General features: G+C 41.2%; 1 protein-coding gene across 1 annotated transcript in view; it reads left to right on the top strand.

The window, feature by feature from the left end:
- Nucleotides 1-19,866, top strand: part of LOC306740732 (protein unc-13 homolog B-like) — a gene marked incomplete at both ends in the record, with an annotated part of 155,256 nt that overhangs the window by 113,838 nt on the left and 21,552 nt on the right. Inside the window, 10 exons of the mRNA XM_079222962.1 lie at nt 1,880-2,030; nt 9,806-9,874; nt 10,403-10,492; nt 11,487-11,627; nt 12,226-12,497; nt 13,011-13,096; nt 13,265-13,300; nt 15,113-15,239; nt 15,725-15,821; nt 19,361-19,504. Coding sequence (XP_079079088.1) covers nt 1,880-2,030; nt 9,806-9,874; nt 10,403-10,492; nt 11,487-11,627; nt 12,226-12,497; nt 13,011-13,096; nt 13,265-13,300; nt 15,113-15,239; nt 15,725-15,821; nt 19,361-19,504 — 1,213 coding nt within the window. The remainder of the gene's footprint in view (nt 1-1,879; nt 2,031-9,805; nt 9,875-10,402; nt 10,493-11,486; nt 11,628-12,225; nt 12,498-13,010; nt 13,097-13,264; nt 13,301-15,112; nt 15,240-15,724; nt 15,822-19,360; nt 19,505-19,866) is intronic.

Raw genomic sequence — 19,866 nt, 5'->3', positions numbered from 1 at the left:
CGAAGCGTTGAGTGAATAGAAGTTGTGGAGCAGAAATGTCTCAGACCGTGTCCCAGTGGAAATGGGGATGTGAGCCATCCAATAACACAGCCAATTGGAAATGGTGATTGAAATACACAGACACGCTGTAGCCATTACAGTTAAGTCTCACACATCACTGAAAGCTACATGTTGGGTTCTCTCACTGGAACAAAGCAATGTGTGTGTCTTTTTCTCTGGATCCCATCTGGTGCCAAATAGTTTACACTCCTGATCTAAACACGTGTGCTGTCAAATGCATGATTCTGTTACACACATATGTCAAATATTTTATGTTTTCTGTCAAAATGTGTTTACGGAATATCAAAGATAACAGGGGAATAGAAATATAGTCCAAGGCCGAGAACGAGACATTTCAGAATATTTAATGTGGAACTTGAAGGATTTTGATATCTTTAAACATATCTGGAGAGGATATTTTACGAGATACGAGAAAAGAATGGCCAAAATGATTACAATAATTTATTCAGACTTTAACATCAAGATAAAATGAGAAAGGCCCTTTGAACCTTTTAGATCACGTCCCCTGGTCCCATTGTGCAGCAATGTGCAAAATAACATTATTCTTTGTTCTTTTTCTGCAAAACCAAATATGACAATATTGACCCGCCCACTTTTATATTTATCCAAATCAGATGCGATGCTTTAGATTTAAAGAAACTAAAGACGCTCTAACTTCCGTTTCACTGGGACTTTAAATGCCGGATCCTTAACTTGCCATGATGCAGCTTGTTAGTGCTCCTGCCTGATAAGTGCCCACATCCCGTAACCTCGTCTCGTAGTCTGAGAGCTCATGACCCCCCCCCCTCCAATCTGAGTTATGACCTCAGACACAACCATTGTTACTGAGCTGCACTCCTCATAACGAGTCAGCTGATCCTCAGCTTCCCCTTTAATTATCCTCTGACAGCTGCCTGGTTCACTAGCTTTCAATGTCTTGACTGCATCATTATAAAAAGTAAATGAGCCGTTTTATTATAAAAGATGTGTCTGATGGAGAGCTCGGAAGAGAGAAAAGCCCATAAATATTCTGAGATTCTGGATTTTGATTGATAGATTTATCAAAACAATAGTTTGCGCTCCTGCAGAAGGCCCAAGTCCGTATGACATAAACCTTGTTTTAATAAAAAACACAATGTCATAGAGACACTACCGCAAATCCTGTCAGAGTGACCTTGGTGGAGCTCGCTGTGACCATGTCGGTTCTTTAAGAAACTTTTTCTAAAGGTAACAGAAATAGTTTTGACAAAATGTGGCTCGTGAAACATTCGAGGCGAGCACTCAGCCTCCATATCAAATTGACAGCGTTTAGTTTAATAGTTTATCGGGAGTTTTCTAGAACCAATGGTCTTGTACCTTTGCCGTTTTTCTTCTTCTTCTATTTTCCAATTAATTGTTTTGCTCTTCATTAAATGTGTTTACGATTCAACTCGTAGTTGGTCGGCTTGGTTTAATGCTTAAAACACTTAAGAAAAGAATTTTCTGAGACGTTGATGGAGCGGCTGGATGGGAAATCCACTTATAAAAGCCCGAGTCGTTCAAAAAGTGGCGTTGAGCGCTAAATTTGTGATAATGACTGTGAAAATGTCTGCAATTGTACACTGTTTATCAACTGCTTCAACTTCATTTCCCTACCACCTCTCTTTCATCTCCAATGATGGCTCCATCATCCATCTTCCTCCACCTCTCTCCCTGGACTCTCTGTGTCTTCCTCGCTCCTTCCCTCTGCGCCTGTCTCACCCACCCCACCCATATCCGTCCTCTTACTTTTAAACCTTCAATCTCCCTCCTTCTAAAATACTTGCTAACCTTCCCCTTTCTCTGTCTCCCCCTACCGCAGCCATTTCTCTTGCCTGTCCTCTAAGTACATGCTGTCAGGGGTGCCGGCGGTGATGAGCACCCTGCTGGCCAACATTAATGCCTTCTACGCCCACCCGACCGCCTCCACCAACGTCTCCGCTCCGGCCAGATTTGCAGCCTCCAACTTCGGGGTGAGTGACGAGCAGACTTTTTTACACACAGTCCGAGGAGTCAAGACCATTTGGCGTTCTGTTGGAGGGGTTATGGTCTGTTCGTTGTTCCCTGCATCCTTCACCAGTCACAACTGATTGTCTCAGACATGCCTGATTTGATTCTGATGAAGCCCCGAAAATGATTCTCAAAACTTGGACTTGGATATTGGTTTGCACCACAATTACAGGTTAAAAACGGTGTCGGTGACGTTGGGAGGAGCTGCATTGTTTGTCCAGAGCATCGCAGATGCACAACAACGTTAAAACACAGAGGGCATGTTGAGATTCAGCTGCCGGTCAAAGCATCTCTTTCTAATGAATTGAACATTTACCTTCAAGCTGCTTTTACCCAAACAAAAGGCTCTTTTCTTGATATGATTATGTGAGATTGTACAAATAGCTTTCAGTCTGTCACTGAGTTAACCGCCACTCTCTGCAAGTCCCTATGGAGATCTAAAAAGAGAAGATTGGATTTCAGGCTTAAAAAAAAAAAAGACCACACCCACAAAAACAAGAGCAGAAATAGAGTCAGTCCACTAAAGAGCAGACAGAAGTTAGCCTGAAATCTACAGTTTGACGTGAAGTAGTTTCACAACGTCTCCCCACAGGAGGTTACGTGGATTGTCTGGAACACTTAAAGGGATAGTTTGGATGTTGTGAAGTGTATGAGGTACTTCTCCATAGTCAGTGTACTACTACAGTTTAGAGAAACAGACAGGAATACCATCACGGGAGCAAAGTAATGTACTACTGTGGACGTATTTGAGACACCTAAACAGTTGTACGCTGTATTTAATACTTTCACTGCTTTGCCTTGCAGTGAGACAGCTACACGTCAATGTACCAGATTTCATTTAAAAAAGAAGAAAAAAAACCGTACTTTGATTGTGCAGAACAACTGGAGTTTTTAGTGTTATTGTGTGACTTTGGATGTTTCAATATTCACCAAAGTTACACGATTACACAAACAAAGTAACCAGTTGAGTCAGTGGGAGACAGCAGCTCTACATGGTCTGATTGGTACAATGATCTGGTGGTGATGGCGAGGGCATAAAAGGTTCAGACGGTTTCAACTCCCTGTCGTAAAGAGTTGTCTCATAGCAAGATGAAGCAATGAAAATAAAGACAAATATTGATTTTGATTTTTTTTTGCCGTCTTAGTTTTTTTAGGTGTCAAAATACATAGCTTTGCTTCCATGCTGGTACTCTACTGAAGCTAATACACCAACTATAGATCTTCTAAAGACTAGGGATGGGTATCGTTTGGGTTTTTTCCGATACCGGTGACGTGACCGCCTAAACGGTGCCTGAAACGATACTTTTTTATTGCCAAGACAATTTTTTTTCTTCAAATTGAACAATATATTAACGTTTAAAGTATAATATAAATATGAATACATAAAAACATACAAAACACTTGACTTCAAACTACAGCTTCAAACCTTTTAACTTTAAACTATAAAAATATATATTTAAAAAAAGAACAGACACAAGCATCATGGCCTGATGGGATCGTGTGCAACAGAACTCAGACACTGTTGGATCCTAAAACTGCTGCTTTACTGGACTACACGTCATCATTAATATCAACTGGAGAGATTTGTTCGAGCAAGCCGAGGACGGACGTTCAAAAGCTCGTGCTCGTGTCTCCAGCGATCTGTGTGTCCGCGCGCAGCGTGTGGTGTGTGAGCGCTGGAAGCCCCGCCCCCCATGTACGGGCACCGCGCTACCTTTTTTGTATATATATATATACACCGTGCAACATTACAGAGTAGTGTAAAAAAAATAATATTTAAATCGGCTCAGGCACCGAAAGGAAGCTCCGAAATCTGCGTTGCTTTTCGGTCCGGTAGGTACCGGACGTGTTGGCACCGGGGCCATACTGGCACCCAACCCTACTAAAGACTGACCCTCTGAAGCATCGTGAAGGACCCGTCTCACATAAACAGGCTCTGTTCTTTGCAAGTGGCCCCAATTCAGCCGGCGTGTCCAAACAGGAACCCATAGACGTCGGGGACAATGACAGTTAGAGGCCGAGCTTAATGACTACTGGGATCTTTGCCAGTTGTGCCGACTCCAGCTTTCCTACCGGTTGCACTCAGACTCTGGTGATGTACGAGCGGCTGCATGCAGAGCGAGCTTCCTGTAATGGGTCAGGAGACACAGACAGACATCTCAGCTACAACTGTGTTGCTCTATTTCTGAGTTTGCCGGCTTGGATAGATTGATTTGTTTTTGTCTCACTAGAATTGAGTCGTTTTCTATATGTTTCTGGGTAATTCTCTGGTTTCATGAAGCTGCGTCTCTGTTTGATCACAGAGATCACAAACAGTCCAATGGCTTGACAGGAACTAATGCATGACTCAGCATGACATATCTCACACTGTAGCATAGAGGGCCGACATTAATTAATGACTAAGTGACAGCTGAGTAATGTTTTGACTCCCACGTAAAAAACTAATTATCCTAACGACTATATTTTAATTAATTCATTAACCTGTGAGCTTTAAAACATCTATTCGGGTATTACTTGCTAATAGGGCAAGGCAAATTTAAGAAGATTCCCAATGCTTCGAATAAAAATGACATGAAGGCAAAAGAACACAGAAGTACAGAGATTAAAATAAAACTAAAAGTTAAAATGAACTGATATGAATCAGACACGCCCGTCTGCTCCGAAAAAGCAGCCACTGATGTTAAAGTTACACGTAAAAGAAAATTAAGGGAAATATTTACGTATTTTTTTATTTGGTTATTAAAACCTTGAATTAATAAATTAATGAACAAGTAAAAAATATCGATACCATGGTCTTCAACGTTAATGTTTCAGGATCAGAAGTCTTTCCGTCCCTATACAAATAGTTGACCTTTACGTGTGCAACTCTCAACAGAGACGAGAAGGAAGCGAGAGGCTCCCTGCTGGGCTGTTTCCATCATCTGGCCTGACGTGGCAGTCAACACTAAGTTGAGCCATTTCTATAAATATGGAGTATTAGCTGGCATCGTATCGTGTTTGTCAGTTTAATGTTGTCTTGAAAACATACCAAGTAAGATTTTCTTTCAAACCATTGGCATCAATCTGACATTCATCTCTGTGTGTTCGCCTTAACCAATATGCCTTTAACTTCATTATTATATATCTAAAAATGATTGTTTTGTTCTGAAGTTAGTGTTGATTCTTTGAGCAGTACGGTATGAACGGTATTTTGTAGCAATTACAAAAAATCCTTTTTGGCAATGATTTCTTATTTTTGGTGTCGGACAGACACATCACACAGGCAGCAGGGAAGCTATTAGTTCTTTGCTGAACAGCAGTCTTTATTTTTTTACTGTCTCTCTCTCTTCCTCTCTCTCTCCCCCCCCCCTCTTGTGCTGCTGTGTTTCCTCCTAGACAGACCAAGAAAACCATGCACATTATTTCTCCTCCTCTTCTTGTTCTTTATTGGTGATTTTATTCTTTTTCTTTATAATGAGCCAAGCCGATTCCAGTGCACACGTTGCCACAGCAACACAATGACAACTAATTAGCAAAACTTCTCTTCAGCCCTTCCCTTCCCTACCCTCCCTTCCTTCCTTCCTTTCTCTCGTCTGTGTCCTTCCTCCCGCCCGATGCATCCGCGTGTGAAACATGGTCGTCGTATCGATCCGTTCCTCCTCTCGTCTGCTCTTCGTAAATCATCGCTGAGATCATGTCATCAGCTGTGTGTGTGTGTGTGTGTGTGTGTGTGTGTGTGTGTGTGTGTGTGTGTGTGTGTGTGTGTGTGTCAAACTTGCCCTCACTCTTTGGAGGGCAAGGAAGCTGTTGATGTAACAGTGATTTTTATTATTTTTTATTTTTCCCGGTGGGAACAAACATTACTCACTGGAATGTTTTTGTTTATTTGTTTTTGTTTCTTTTTAACATAAATTACGTTCCTTGGGAATAACTGCTGATCATGTACAGTGTTTATTCTTTTACAGGAATGCCCCCTTAGCCGCTATAGAACTTCACACCTAAAAGCTCCTTATTTGTCTGCTTCAAGCTGCAACAATAGGCTTTAAAAAAAATCTGAGCAGCAACAAAAGCTTTTTTGCTAATATATCCATAAACTCTTGAAATGAGCAATGCCTGCTCTTTATTAATAAAGTGAATCCCTCAAATAGCACTTAAGGTTTTTGCAGCAGAGCGGGTTGTGGATTAACTTGATTGAGGTCATCTAAGTTCACGTGAAATGTTTCACCGTGATGAACACCCTTTTGCTCTTTTGAGGTGACAATTTGACGTCGCCCCTTTTTCACTCTCGTCTCGGCCCGTTTTGTACTTTCGTGACTTGAATACGATTACATCTCAGAGAAGGGAGAAGGGGCACAGTGGCGTTCGGTGTCAATAGTGACCAAGCACTTTGGTGCAATTCCGCCATAAAGAATTTAGAGAGTTCAGATTTATGCTGCCTGCAGTCTGAAGCGTGCGGCCGACGATGCAGTGATGCTTGGTGCTGATCTGTGCAGTAAATAGCAATAACAAAATGTGTAATTGTAACATGTAACAGAAATGTAAAGAAGATTACCAAGCCTTAAACCTAGGAGATTGAACATAGGGTTGCCACTTACTTCTACTTGGATCCTTTTGTTATTCGGGGGTTGGAGCAACAGTTCTTCCAGGAACAGAGCAATACATGCCGTTTCCTCCCAAGATAATTTAATGCTGTCCGCCTCCAGCGACCGGCCTTCATTAGCTGGTGGTGAGTCTGCAGCTGCTCCACGAGAAGGTCTGAAACCAGCAGACGGAGAGAAAAAAAGATGTTGATTTACTGTGCTACTAGGTCACAAAGGTCATAAAAGACATGATGTCTGAGCACCACTGACAGGACTGTCTCAGGATGTGGATGATTGAAGGTAGAGCGGCGGCCTATTGGTCAGGAGAAAAGGGACAGAAAGGCCTTAAAAATAGAATAATAGAACACAACAACAATACAATGGTACTTATTTCATGCTTTTGGTGTATCGAAAATCCTCAAAATACAAAAAAAAAACTTCCTGAAGGTTCATTTTATGTTTATGAAAACTGAGTCTAATAATCATGTGGAGTTGAACTAAAACCGGGTTCATTATTCTCAGTTTCCTCCTTCAGGCCGCTTAACCCGAGTGTGCGGTGAAGCCTTTGGGCTCGTCGTGTTCATTGTTCCCAGTTTAAAAAGGACATTCGTCACACGTCCAATGCAAAATGTTTTTACGATGAGTGATGTTCAGGGAGTCACTGCAGTAGACCGGCTCTCACCTCCTCAAAGGGATGTGAAGAGTGAAGGTTTAATGCCAGGACTGTCGCTATTACATATTTTATATATTTTATATTATATATAGTTTCTTGTTGTCAACAAACCCCATGAAAAGAGCAAATCTCACTGTGATGACCACGTCCACTTCTTATATACAGTCTATGGTCTGCTGTAGTTTTTGGACAACAATGTAGCTCTAAAACTTAAAATGTTCACAGGTTTTATTGATGATAAAGAACGGGGACTATTACCAGCTTTATCCTTCAGGTTTAGAGGTGTGCTTTGGCATGAAGTTAGGAAGTGTTGGGGGATTTTTCCCTCCCTCTGCGTTCTTTTCTCCCGTATAAAACCCAACTTATCTCCTTGTTTTTGTTTTTTAACCAAGGAGCTATAACACTCTCTGTTCGCTTTGCTTCTGCCACCACGGGACTCACAGATAGACACAAACAAAACGAGTTGAAAGAGTCCTTTCAAGAGTCTGGCAATCGTGTTTACTGGTCGCTTGTGCCAGGTTATGTTGGCCACTTTTCAGACTTTCATCCAAAGATTAAAGACAAAGGGAAACCCTTCCAATATACTAACAATGCACAAACTAATTGCTGTGCATTGCAGCCATGACAGTCTACCTTTCCAAGGGAAAGGATTTAGGTATGACAGATCTCCAACAAAAATGTTCTACTTTTCTGTCTTCTAGTTGAACTGTTGCGGGAATTCGGTCAAAAACAGTAAAAGAAAACACAAAATAAAAGTACTTTTATCAGTCAACTATATTTGACTGCTTTTCTTTTTTGTATTATTATTCTGCTATTGTTGGAGTTACTGCTATTACAACTCATATTTATCATTATTTATGTATCATCATATTTCTTATATTATGTTGTAATTCTGTCATTTTCATTCTGCAGGTTTCTTCCTCTTGTTTCTGTAACAGTTTTTCCGTTTAGGGAGTCATGAGACAGAGGACGTTGTACAGATGGTAAAGCCTTCTCAGGCTGTGCAAATACATTGCATTAGATTGATGGATTTGAAGATTATTGAGATTATCATTGGTCAATAATGATATGAGACAGACAGTGTTTCACTGGCCGTCATCTCAAAGACCTTCTAACCAATGAGTATTCACAAAAGAAAACAGCCGTCATCAGTACGTGTGTATGTAGGACATAGGAAGGCTTCCGTACCAAGTCCCCAACTTGTAAAAATGCTAAAACACTAAACAACCAACTGACTTCCACAGCACCAAGGTGGGAATCACCTTCTAGATAAAAAAGTGTTCAAATGCAAAGTGACTTTTTGTTGTTTTTGTGCCAGTTTCCAGTGAGGCTGGAAAGCCTGCTTCCCTTTGTTCCTCCTCGTCCTCCTCTCTTTGAGACAGAACTCATTTTATCTCTTTAGTTTGTCAGCCATGTCGTGACACCCCTCACGCCAGAATACTCTCTCTCTCTCTCTCTCTCTCTCTCTCTCTCTCTCTCTCTCTCTCTCTGGCATGACGAAGACATACATTTGTGTTGCCAAAGCATATGAAGTATAGTGGTGGATGAAATGACAAAACAAGCAGTGGGGATACCGCTGCTGGCTGCAGCTCAGCTGATGAAGCTGGTTGGCGGTTGATCGCAGGGCGGTTCGATGCCCGGCTCCTCCTCTCCATGTGTCTCCGTGTTTTTAAGCGAGACACTGATATCCCAATTTGCTCCTGAGCAATGCGAGTGTACTAAAGTCACTACACAAAAGCACTAAGTCAAACTGGGAAGCATAGCATCAGTAGATTACATTTGAGCTGCTTTTGTCAACATTTGGCGTTTTTTTATATATTATAAAACAATATTACCATACAAGCTGTCATATGATGGTCAAAAACACATTGAAAACATTTGTTGTGTCCTCTCACTCACAATGTGGATGTATTTCGCGAAATATTTGATTGCTGTATTCAGTGGTCGTAACAGAGAAGCGGCATTAACTTATCATCACTGACGTGAGTATTTGTGTATTTGGTTGTCTAACTGCACTCTTTGTAGGTTGCAACAGCTTATACAGTATTTCTAACATTTAATCGTTGGTTATTCACTGCGGGTATGAAGCTTTTTTTGGAGAAAAAGGGAATCACGTTACCGGTGTTTGAATTAAGATATATAAAATATAAAAAAGACATTAGAGAAAAAATTACATCATGTTCAACTTTGCACTTTTTCAAAGCCCTGTTTTCTGTGTCCACTTAACACAAAAATAAGCTTTTCATCGCCAGCAAGGGTCGGAAAGTGCAAATCGGCTAAATATGCTCATGTGGCTTCAGTGGTCTTATGTGCAGAATGTTTTGATGTATTTCTCAGACAAAACGTGTCTTTTTCTCTGCAGTATTTCAGTCCCTCTGTTCTTCTCCATGGTGCTAGACTACACACACACACAGACACACACACAGACACACACACACACACAGGCTTTAAATGGCTCATGTCGAGTTCAAGAATGTCTCTGCTCTTTCTTTTCTCCTTCCAACAGAGGGATCGTTTCGTGAAGCTCCTGGATCAGCTGCACAACTCGCTGCGTATCGACCTCTCCATGTACAGAGTGAGTCTCTGCCTTCGGCTGCTTTTGCCCTTTTCTTCCCCCCACACTCAGATCTATATCTCTGTCCCAGTGACGTTCATGCACACTAAAACCACGCGGTGTGCTGGTCGCAATCTGAATAATCGACTTGTCCTCGGCCACAAACTGTCGTCAACAATTATGTTCCAACCTCCCGCTGGTATCTGCTTCTTTATTTCCTCAGATATGCTTTTGATGTTTAAACTACTTTTCTTCTCAGCTGCTCAGTTAAATGTTCTCTCCCTTTTGTTTATTCTGGGGGTCACAGCAGGGTTTTCATATAATTTGTGTCTCATGGCTTTTTGCATTCATTTAAACAATTGTTTGCTTGAAATTATTTGGGAGCTTTATATGATGAACAATTAAAAAGGCAAACAACGACCACGATTGAATCAGGAAATAAATACAAAAACTGACTTGTTTAACAAGAGTGTGTGTGTGTGTGTGTGTGTGTGTGTGTGTGTGTGTGTGTGTGTGTGTGTGTGTGTGTGTGTGTGTGTGTGTCCACAGAACAACTTCCCGGCCAGCAGCAAGCCCCGCCTCCATGACCTCAAGTCAACGGTGGATCTTCTTACCAGCATCACCTTCTTCAGGATGAAGGTAGAAACTAAATATCAGCTCGTAAATCCCCAACTCATGAAATCAGATACACACAACCCAACACAAAACACTGCTTGACTGGCTTTTTTATTTTTGATCTTATCTTATTTTAATTTTATTTTTTATAGTGTGAAAGCAAACAAACCAACCACAGCATGTGTGATTTTAGCATATTTTTCAAAAGCTAAACTACTACACATGCTGATCCCTGATAAACAGCTCAAACGCTGTTAAAACTGTGCTTGTTATCGCCTCCATAAACTTTGCCAGTTCATCAAGTCGATTAAAAAATGTGCGATTGCGATCCCGCGGTAATAAACGCCGTGTTTGTGCGCTCTCTAACGCACACAGAGGGGCTTTCAGACCGTCCTGTCTCTACCCGTGAGCCATTATTCATGCTGCCAATTTTCAGTCTAGTAATACTAATGATGCTTATAATCACTTATTAATCAAAGAACATAGATATGGACTCATGTGTCTAAATAAATAAACTGGAGGGTGACAGTCAGCTAATTGTCCAATGAACAAGTTTCCTGTCAGTCTGTATAACGACTGGGACAGTGTGAACGGGAACCAGGTCAGAACTAAAAAGGAAACAATATGTAATTTGTTTTTCTTAGTTTGGACCAAATCAACCAACTTGATGTTATGTATTCATCAGGGAATATTTGTTTTCTATTCCAGCTTGAATTAAAGCAAAACAAAAAAAAACTTTCAATCTCACGTTTGGCCTCAACTGTCTGTTTTATATATTGATATATTGTTGACATCATATGAAAACCATATCATGTTTTTTTCTTGTTTATTTAGTTTTGACTTTTCATGGTTCTCTAATAGTTGAGTGAACCCTCAAGCTTAAAAAGCACCTGCTGAAACCGTCGACACATGTCTGGTTATCACAGCTCCTCGCTTATTGTCCCAACACTTTATATTCTAGATTACCTGACCAAGACGATATGATGAAATATTGATTGTCTTGGTGTGACTTGTGCAGGTCTTGGAGCTGCAGAGTCCTCCCAGGGCCGCCCACGTGGTGCGGGACTGCGTCAAGGCCTGCCTGAACTCCACCTACGAGTACATCTTCAACAACTGTCTGGAGCTCTTCAACCGCCAGTTCCAACCCGCCGTCAAGCCGGTGAGTCGCTGGGCGTCGACGCGTTGCAGGAGAGGCTCTGAAGAAAATCTGCCTTTCTCCTCGTGTTTTGATGTTCTTTGAGTGAGAACGCTTAAGTGGCACAAAACACACCTAAGTTCCTGGATTTCCCCATTTCAAAGTATATGAATCGAGTAAAAACAAGATCTGAATCTCACTTTTTTTAGCCCCACCTCCACGTTTGCCCATATTAGTCTCAGTACATGCAGCACATGATAACTGAGTCTCCAATAGATTCATGGCTTAATACGTCAAAACTCATTAAACAAGCCTGGGTTTACCGGAAATTAACACAACTTTGCTTGGTAATCAGGAAAAGTCTGCCAAGTCTGAGCAGAACTTGGAGAACATTTATAACAAATCAATATCGCGGAGGAATGATATTGTTGTAAATTATTCAGCGCGGATAATTTATTTCTGTGCTGCCTGCGGTTTCATAAAAGCATGTGTTTCTTTCTGCGAATGGACATTCAAATTCTCATAGGAGTAAAACAAACAAACAAAACAATTATTTATTTTGAATTATTTTACTTTTTAATTAAATTTTTTTTAAAATCTTCTGTCTTTTCTCTTCTCGCAGCCTGAGCTAGAGAAGAAAAAGAAGAAGAAGGAAAAGAAGAAGAAGGAAAAGGTGGAAGGAGAGGAGGAGGAAGACAATGTCGATGAAGAAGAAGAAGAGGAGGAGGATGAGGAGGAGGAAGAGGAGGAAGAAGTGGAGGAGAAGAAAGAGGAGACCCAGCAGGAGGAGCAGGGCCCGAGCATCCAGAATCTGGACTTTTGGCCTAAACTCATTACGCTAATCGTCTCCATCATCGAGGAGGACAAGAACTCCTACACACCCATCATCAACCAGTCAGTGCTGACTTTTAGTGTCTTTAATTTGGCATTTTATAGACAAATGTGCCCTCATGTGCATTATGTCATATGGGAGCAATTAGGGAAACGATGCAGCCATTGCATTGTTTAGAAATATTGCTTGTGAGATGTTGAATTTACTGCAACTCACAGCCGCTAACTGAGAACATAATCAAATTAGAACAATCAAATACTTTAGTATATCTGTATATCATTATCAGTTGAAAATAGGCAAAGGTTTCACAACAGTGTTTTTTTAAATAATGTTATTTGGATTTTCTATCAGGAATTGTATTGTTTCTGCAATTTTTTTTTTTTTTTACTTTAACGGACTGTAAAATACTGGCCCACTGAATATTAATGTCAGATGCCAGTTTGTTGTTTCTGTTAGTTTCAAGCTGTCAATGTGTGAGAGAAGCTCGAGCTACCGTGTGTGTTCTGAGTCTCCTGCTGATTGGTTGTCTGATAACTTGCTGAAGAAAGCGCTCACTCCGTTTGTCTGAACTTCAGGTTTCCTCAGGAACTCGATGTGGGGAAAGTCAGCGCGGAGGTCATGTGGAGGCTGTTCGCTCAGGACATGAAGTACGCTCTGGAAGGTAAGACTGTGTGTGTGTGTGTGTGTGTGTGTGTGTGTGTGTGTGTGTGTGTGTGTGTGTGTGTGTGACAGAGAGATAAAGGGTAAAGTAAAGCTCCCCTCTACATTTCATTCTTCTACATTCTTCTCTCCATCGACTCTTCCTTCTCTTTGCCTTCGTCTCTTCCAGTTTTGTTTAAAGTCGAACACTGCCGCTGGAACAAGGGTGAGATGTTTAGACAAACACAACGTAGCTGATGAGAAGATACAGTCAGAAGTCTTGAAGCTTGAGTCTCACATCGTCTGATAATTAACCTGAAAATTATTACGGGGCCCAAAAAAAAGATCATATTAATTGAGTGTTTTTGGCAGCGGGTGTTAATGCAATACAGACTCTCTTGTAGGTCATAGAAAACTTTAAAATGCCGTAAAAAGTAAATGATATAGTGTGTTGGTCGTTCTCAGACTGTTGCTAAAGTACATTTAGTTTCTAACACTGAGAAACGATCTATAACCAGATTGATTTCCCCCTGTAGCGCTTCACATTATACTGTTTCATGAGCCCCTCTGTCTCATTTGAAACCTGCTTAGCTACTCGATATTCTGGCTTTTGACTGTCTCATATTAGACTTGTAGAAACTGTAGAATCCTGAACTGCCGCCTGGCACACTGAGGTCTTTTCTGACAGATTTGATCGCTGACAAGTCCCCCAGGAGACTAATTTCCAGGCTTTTCTTTCTTTCTGTGTGTGTTCTACCTTCCAACTCCCCAAACTCATTGGTTCGTTTTGTCGCTCTGTTGCCATCTCAGCTCCCGACACATTTCGCATCCGCAAAGTTGATTTCGACGCTGGTAAGATGAGTGTGTGTGTGTGTGTGTGTGTGTGTGTGTATTTATAATTAGTCATCCATAGCGGATAGATTTCCAACCTTATTTGCACCGTGGACCATGTTTTATATCGACAACAGGAGGAGGAGACGGACTTATTAGTTTTTCAGGAGGCAAAAAATAAAGTGCCTTATGCAGCAACACTCCTTTAAATGTCTATTATTTTGTTTAAAAAAAATAAGAGACGTCAACTCCAGATGCACCAAACGTTCGAAAACCCTCCAGAGGTGTTCGACTGAAGAATCCCACTTGATCATAAATTGGAGAGTGGTTGTGTTTATTATTAGCAAAGGTAACACCCCCATGAACACTATATATGGGCAGGTGTGTGGGGCCGTGTGCAAAGACTCTTTCTGCAAGCTGCAAGGGGAAGAAGAAGAACTTCAGCAGCAGGGGAACGGAGGTTCTGGTAAACCTACTTCAACAAATTCAAATGTTCAAGAGCGTCAGGTGCGGCGTCACAGGAAAATCGAAAAGCATCAAAGAGCAGAATGTACGCCAGGATAGTATTTCTTTAATAACCCAAACATTATCACTGTAAAACCTATAATAACTTAATTTGATAATATAATATGTATGCATTTTTTTTTCTATGTTCCTCAAATTCAAAATGCGTGTTTCCTTGCTTAAGACACACAATTAATGGACAGTGAAAATGTTCTCTTAAGAGAAGACAGAAAATAAGAAAACATTGGTCAATGGGTACTAACTAAATAAGACCAAATCATGGAGGGGAAATGTGAGTATTGCCTACTGCATGAGGCCCAACGTCTACCAAGAGTCTTTTTTTTTGAGAGTCACATGCCGGTCCACAAACCACGTAGGTGTTGTTTCAGGCATGATATGTCTCCTAATTTATAATTTACAGGACAGACAAAAGACTGCAAAAAAGGGGCGATAATGAAAACTAGACATAAAAAAACAAACATTTCTTTGAATTAATTGTGCTTGTTTTCTAATGACAAAAGGGGGAAGTACATACAGAAAGACTTCTCAGCAGCCTTCATGTAATGCTAAATGCTGACACTGCATTACACTTCATTCAAGTAGCAATGTTGTCGTGTAAGACACGCCATATGATCTTCCTCAAAAAACAAAATTTAAACTGTGTGTGTGTGTGTGTGTGTGTGTGTGTGTGTCGTCTTTACAGAACACGAGAAGCATAAACTGTGTAAGACTGCCGACTACATGAACCTGCACTTCAAGGTCAAGTGGCTTTACAACGAGTATGTTAAGGACCTGCCCGCCTTCACCGACACTGTGCCTGAGTACCCTGGGTAAGACACACACACACACACTATTTTTCTCACTCAGTATCTCACTCTTTCTCTGTCTGAGGGAGCTCATCTTGATTTCTCATTCCTGTCTTGAGATTTAGCATTTTTTAACACATCCACACACTCAAAACTCCCCTCACTTTGTTTGCACACTAGAAATATGGATGACAGGTATTTATGACACATTGTAACAACTTTTTAAATCAAAGTGACAAGACGCTGAACGATGAGACAAGTGTAATTGGTCAAATAAAAAGAAGAAACTAGAAAGAATAAGATAAAATAAAACAAGCAAACAAATAAGACACATTACAACTGGAGAATTAATGGAAGAAATGTCTTAAAAAAAGGGATTAAAAGATTTACAAGCTTTAGAATTAAACCACATTTTGTTTTTTCTTTGCCAAAGCAAAAGAGCAAAAAGTCCAGTAGTTTTTCTCCAGTTTCGCTTGCCAACTTTCTGGAGGAGCTCTGTCTCGTTGCAGGTGGTTCCTGCAGTTCGTCCTGGCCTGGCTGGCTGAGAACGAGGAGGTGTCGATGGAGTTCATGCACGGGGCGCTGGAGAGAGACAAGAGAGAAGGGGTGAGTCAAAGGGAAAGTCTTCAGCTCAGCTGCCATCCTTCATTATTGAAGGCTCAGGTTTGTTTTTGTTGTCAGTTACTTGTGTTAACTAGCGTGTCAGCAATCAACACAAATCCATCAGCCGGGGTTAGGGAATAAAAAAAAAACACATCTAAAACAATGAATCTAAAAGCCAATTTCGTCACACTCCATGTTTTCAACCTACATGTAAAGCGTTGCCATACATAGGATGTCAGTCACTGTCTTACTTTGACGTCTTACTTCTGATTTCTTTTCACTGAAACATGATCAACTCTCCCCATTGGAGGTAAATGTAGAATCTCACTCCAAAGATTCAATTTCCTGTTTCCTGTGGGCAGATAAATTGCCTCACCAGACACCAGAATTTAATTTGTGCAATAAAAGAAACAGTTTACAGGCTCCTCAGTTAGCGGAGATGAGATGTGATAGCGGTGATCCGAGCTATTGTGACTGGTGTAGTGCGACACAAATGTAATAAATTCATACTGCGACTCAGTGCTCAAAACAAGAACGTAAAATTAATTTTGAAAAAAAAATCCTCCCATTCACATCCTCCAATTCACATCCCATCATATACCAGCCACTTCCTGGTTGTTGTGAAATAATATTTTTTTAAACAGCAGTAGAAAGGAAAGTCACTGAAATCCACAACAAGATGAAAGACGGCATCGGCTCTGTGACCTTTTTTGTTCAAGGGTGCTTCGACGGGGCGGCCCTCTCCCAGATTGACAGGATGACGGACAAGTGTTGTCTCTTGAAACCGCCTGTTGGTCCCGGAGCGGCACTTTATCTCCAGGGAACTCTGTCGTTGCGCTGAGAGCTTCCTGAGGCTCGTGGGCAACAATCTGAGCGTGAAAAGTGTCACTTTGATGCACTCAAAATGGTTTCATTGGCTATTAGAGGGGCGTTCACGAGCTTCCAGATCAGCGTCGCTGTTTAGTTTTTTTTACCTCGAGGAGGAGGAGAATAGGAGGAGGGATGCTTGTGTGGTTTATCTTCTCCATCGGCTCCGGACAGATGGTTTCTCTCCCTTCAGTCTCGCTCAGATGGCTCTGTGAAGGCTTAGCAGACGGCGAATTGCAGCCATTCATGATATTATAAGAAAATAATTTCACCTCTCAGGAAAGTTATCACAGCGGCAGGGATAGTTTTTTTTAAAAATATTTTCTCACGTCAGTCCTGAGATAAACAGTAGAAATGCATCAATGCCTTTGCAGAGTAATCTGGCAGTAATGTGTGCTTGCACAAGGACGTTATTTAGCTCTCTGCATTGGCCATCGTTCAGGTCAGGGGTCGGCAACCCGCGGCTCCTGGAGCCGTATGCGGCTCTTTAGCCCGTCTGTTGCGGCTCCCTGAGGCTTTGACAAAAAAAAAAGAAAAAAAGACGTTTTTATTTTCTTCTTTTTTTTTTTGCCCAGTGGAAAAACGTTCAAAGGGAATTCCTCTTATCTTGGAGTTTTAGGTAATATTGGGTCACTAAAAATCAAAATAAATGTTTAAATATTTCTTAACTAAAATGTGCGTCACATCCTGTCACGTAGCTGTCAAGCCTCTTTCCCTGCAGGTGGCTACTCGTGATTCAGAGCCCCGCCCTCGCTAAACTATCAACGGATAAATGAATAAAAAAGAAAAGTCACGGAGGAAAGTGAAGCGTTTAATTCTGCGTGGACGTATTCATTTGCTTTCACTGCCAACGATGCTGCTGACCTGTCTGCTTGATATGTGGCGATCAAGTCTCCAGACTCAACTACTGCTGCTGGCCCACACATGACTATTTTTTGTCTCCTCTTCATAAGAGTTTGATAGTTATAAACAGGTAAAATAGCAATACAATGTCAAAAATTGTCTTTATTCTTGTTCTATAATTTCATAAATACAACAAACTATAGTTTTTTGTATATATATACTATGACTATATATACAACTTCAGAAGCTGTGATATCAAATAGCTTTTGCGGCTCCAGACACATTTTTTTGTGTGGAAAAAAGGGCAAAATGGCTCTTTGGATAGAAAAGGTTTCTGACCCCTGGTTCAGGTGAATGTAAGGGCTGCATTTGAATGTTTAATGTTTGTTTTTTCTTTCAAATTTGGCACAAACGTCCACCTGGACACGAGGATGAACCGATTCGATTTTGGTGGTCAAAAGTCACAAAACACGTTTTTGGACATAGATCAATAATCATATACTTATTATGACAATTTCACACACACCTCTCAGAGGTATTGGTGTAACAATGCATCTTGGCAGGTTAGGGTAGAAAAACGCAGGCAGAACGTTTACATTAAGGATGTTTCAGATAATACTTGGGAGCATATAGTATTTTACTCAGTACACATAGTCTCTCCCTCTTTCCTCTCTTAAGTAGCCCTTAAGTAGCCTGACGGCACGACTCTTCTAGAGTATGGGAGACTACGAGGAGTCCATCAGAGACAGATGTTATAGAGGAACTGCTCAATGCTTATCAGCCCCCTTCGGCTCTTAAAGAACCAGCTATGGCTCCGTGTACTGTAGTCTTCTAAGAGGACGAGAGATAGACTACAGGACACAATTTAGGACTCAGCCATATGGGAAATATACCACTCAAACCTTCTGGGGCACCTTTTACATTCAGGTTTGAGCCTCAAGTTCAGAAGGAACGTTTAAATGGTGAATTTATCTGAAGGACCACATTATTGGAGCAACTCTTCAATAAGCCCTTTAATCCCAGACCAGCAATCTTTTTAAGATGAATAATAATAATAATTGTACTGGTCAGAGTGCCCTGAAATTATAGTAATTACGCCAGAGTACAGCTCCGGTAGCTAGGACAAAAAAAAATGAATGTTTTGAGTTATTATTTGATTAAAGGAGAGTAAGGAAGGAGAGGACATACGAGTCAGTATGGAGGTCGTTGTGAGGAGCACTACTTCTTGAAGAGTGGAGACGGAGAGCTGTTGTCAAACCAAATTATGATTTTTTTTGTATTTTTTTCAAATTAAACCTAACCAAGTGGTTTCGTTGCATGACTTTAACTTAAATTATTTTCTGTGAAGACAGAAGTCTATTTTGTAAAGACTGTATGAGTGGTTGCTGGCTTTCATAAGAGAAGTAGCTTATTCATAATCAACTGTCTGTATGAGCACACGTTGCTGCGGCACAGATGAGGTGCATCTAAGACCCTAAACCCAGTCCTCAGGAGCTTCTACTGGCACAACTCTTGAATCGTTTGTGTCTTTGAGGTATCGACTAAAGAGTTTCAGGTTTGTGTCACAGTGCTTTTGTTTTTTATTGAACCTTTGAATCCATATTTCTTTCTTCCGATTTAATTTAAGGCGGTTGCTTTTGGGCACAGCCATTAAATCCAACAAAGCTTTTCTCTGCAGAAGAGTTGTGTACGCCTACATTTGTGCGTGCGTGTGTGTGTGTGTGTGTGTGTGTGTGTGTGTGTGTGTGTGTGTGTGTGTGTGTGTGTGTGGTTAAATAAAAGAGGAGTACTCGTGGGCTACAATGTCTCTTCTCCTCCTCTTCCCCCTGCAGTTCCAGCAGACGTCTGAGCACGCTCTGTTCTCCAGCTCGGTGGTGGACATCTTCACTCAGCTCAACCAGAGCTTCGAGATCATCAAGAAGCTGGACTGCCCCGATCCCGCTGTGGTGGCCCATTACAACCGACGCTTCGCCAAGGTGAGTGTTGTCGATCGGCAAACCTCGGTTTCTGGTCCCACCACAGGTCTTCTATCTCCCCGGGATCTCCGTGGACTTTGGGTTTGTTCAGACAGACGGCATGTCCCTCATTTACAATATAAGCACACACAAATAGAGCTTCTTTCTTTCTAATAAATAGTCATAAAGCAGAACCAATGTGACCCAGCGAGGTAGTTGAACCACAGCGCACTCAGTGCATGATTTTATGCTTTTTGTTCACATGACTAGTTTTTAAGAAGTTCAGCCATTGTTTGTACGTTTGAGCTCTTCCTTTCTAAACTTGCTTGTGTGTAGAAAAGTCACAATGTCGTCACTTCCAGTCCAAACATCCAGCATCGAGT

This window comes from Taurulus bubalis (genome assembly GCF_910589615.1).
Source record: "Taurulus bubalis genome assembly, chromosome: 8".
NCBI lineage: Eukaryota > Metazoa > Chordata > Actinopteri > Perciformes > Cottidae > Taurulus > Taurulus bubalis.
The sequence above is the reverse complement of the archived record's forward strand: the minus strand, read 5'-3'. Positions and strand labels throughout refer to the sequence as shown.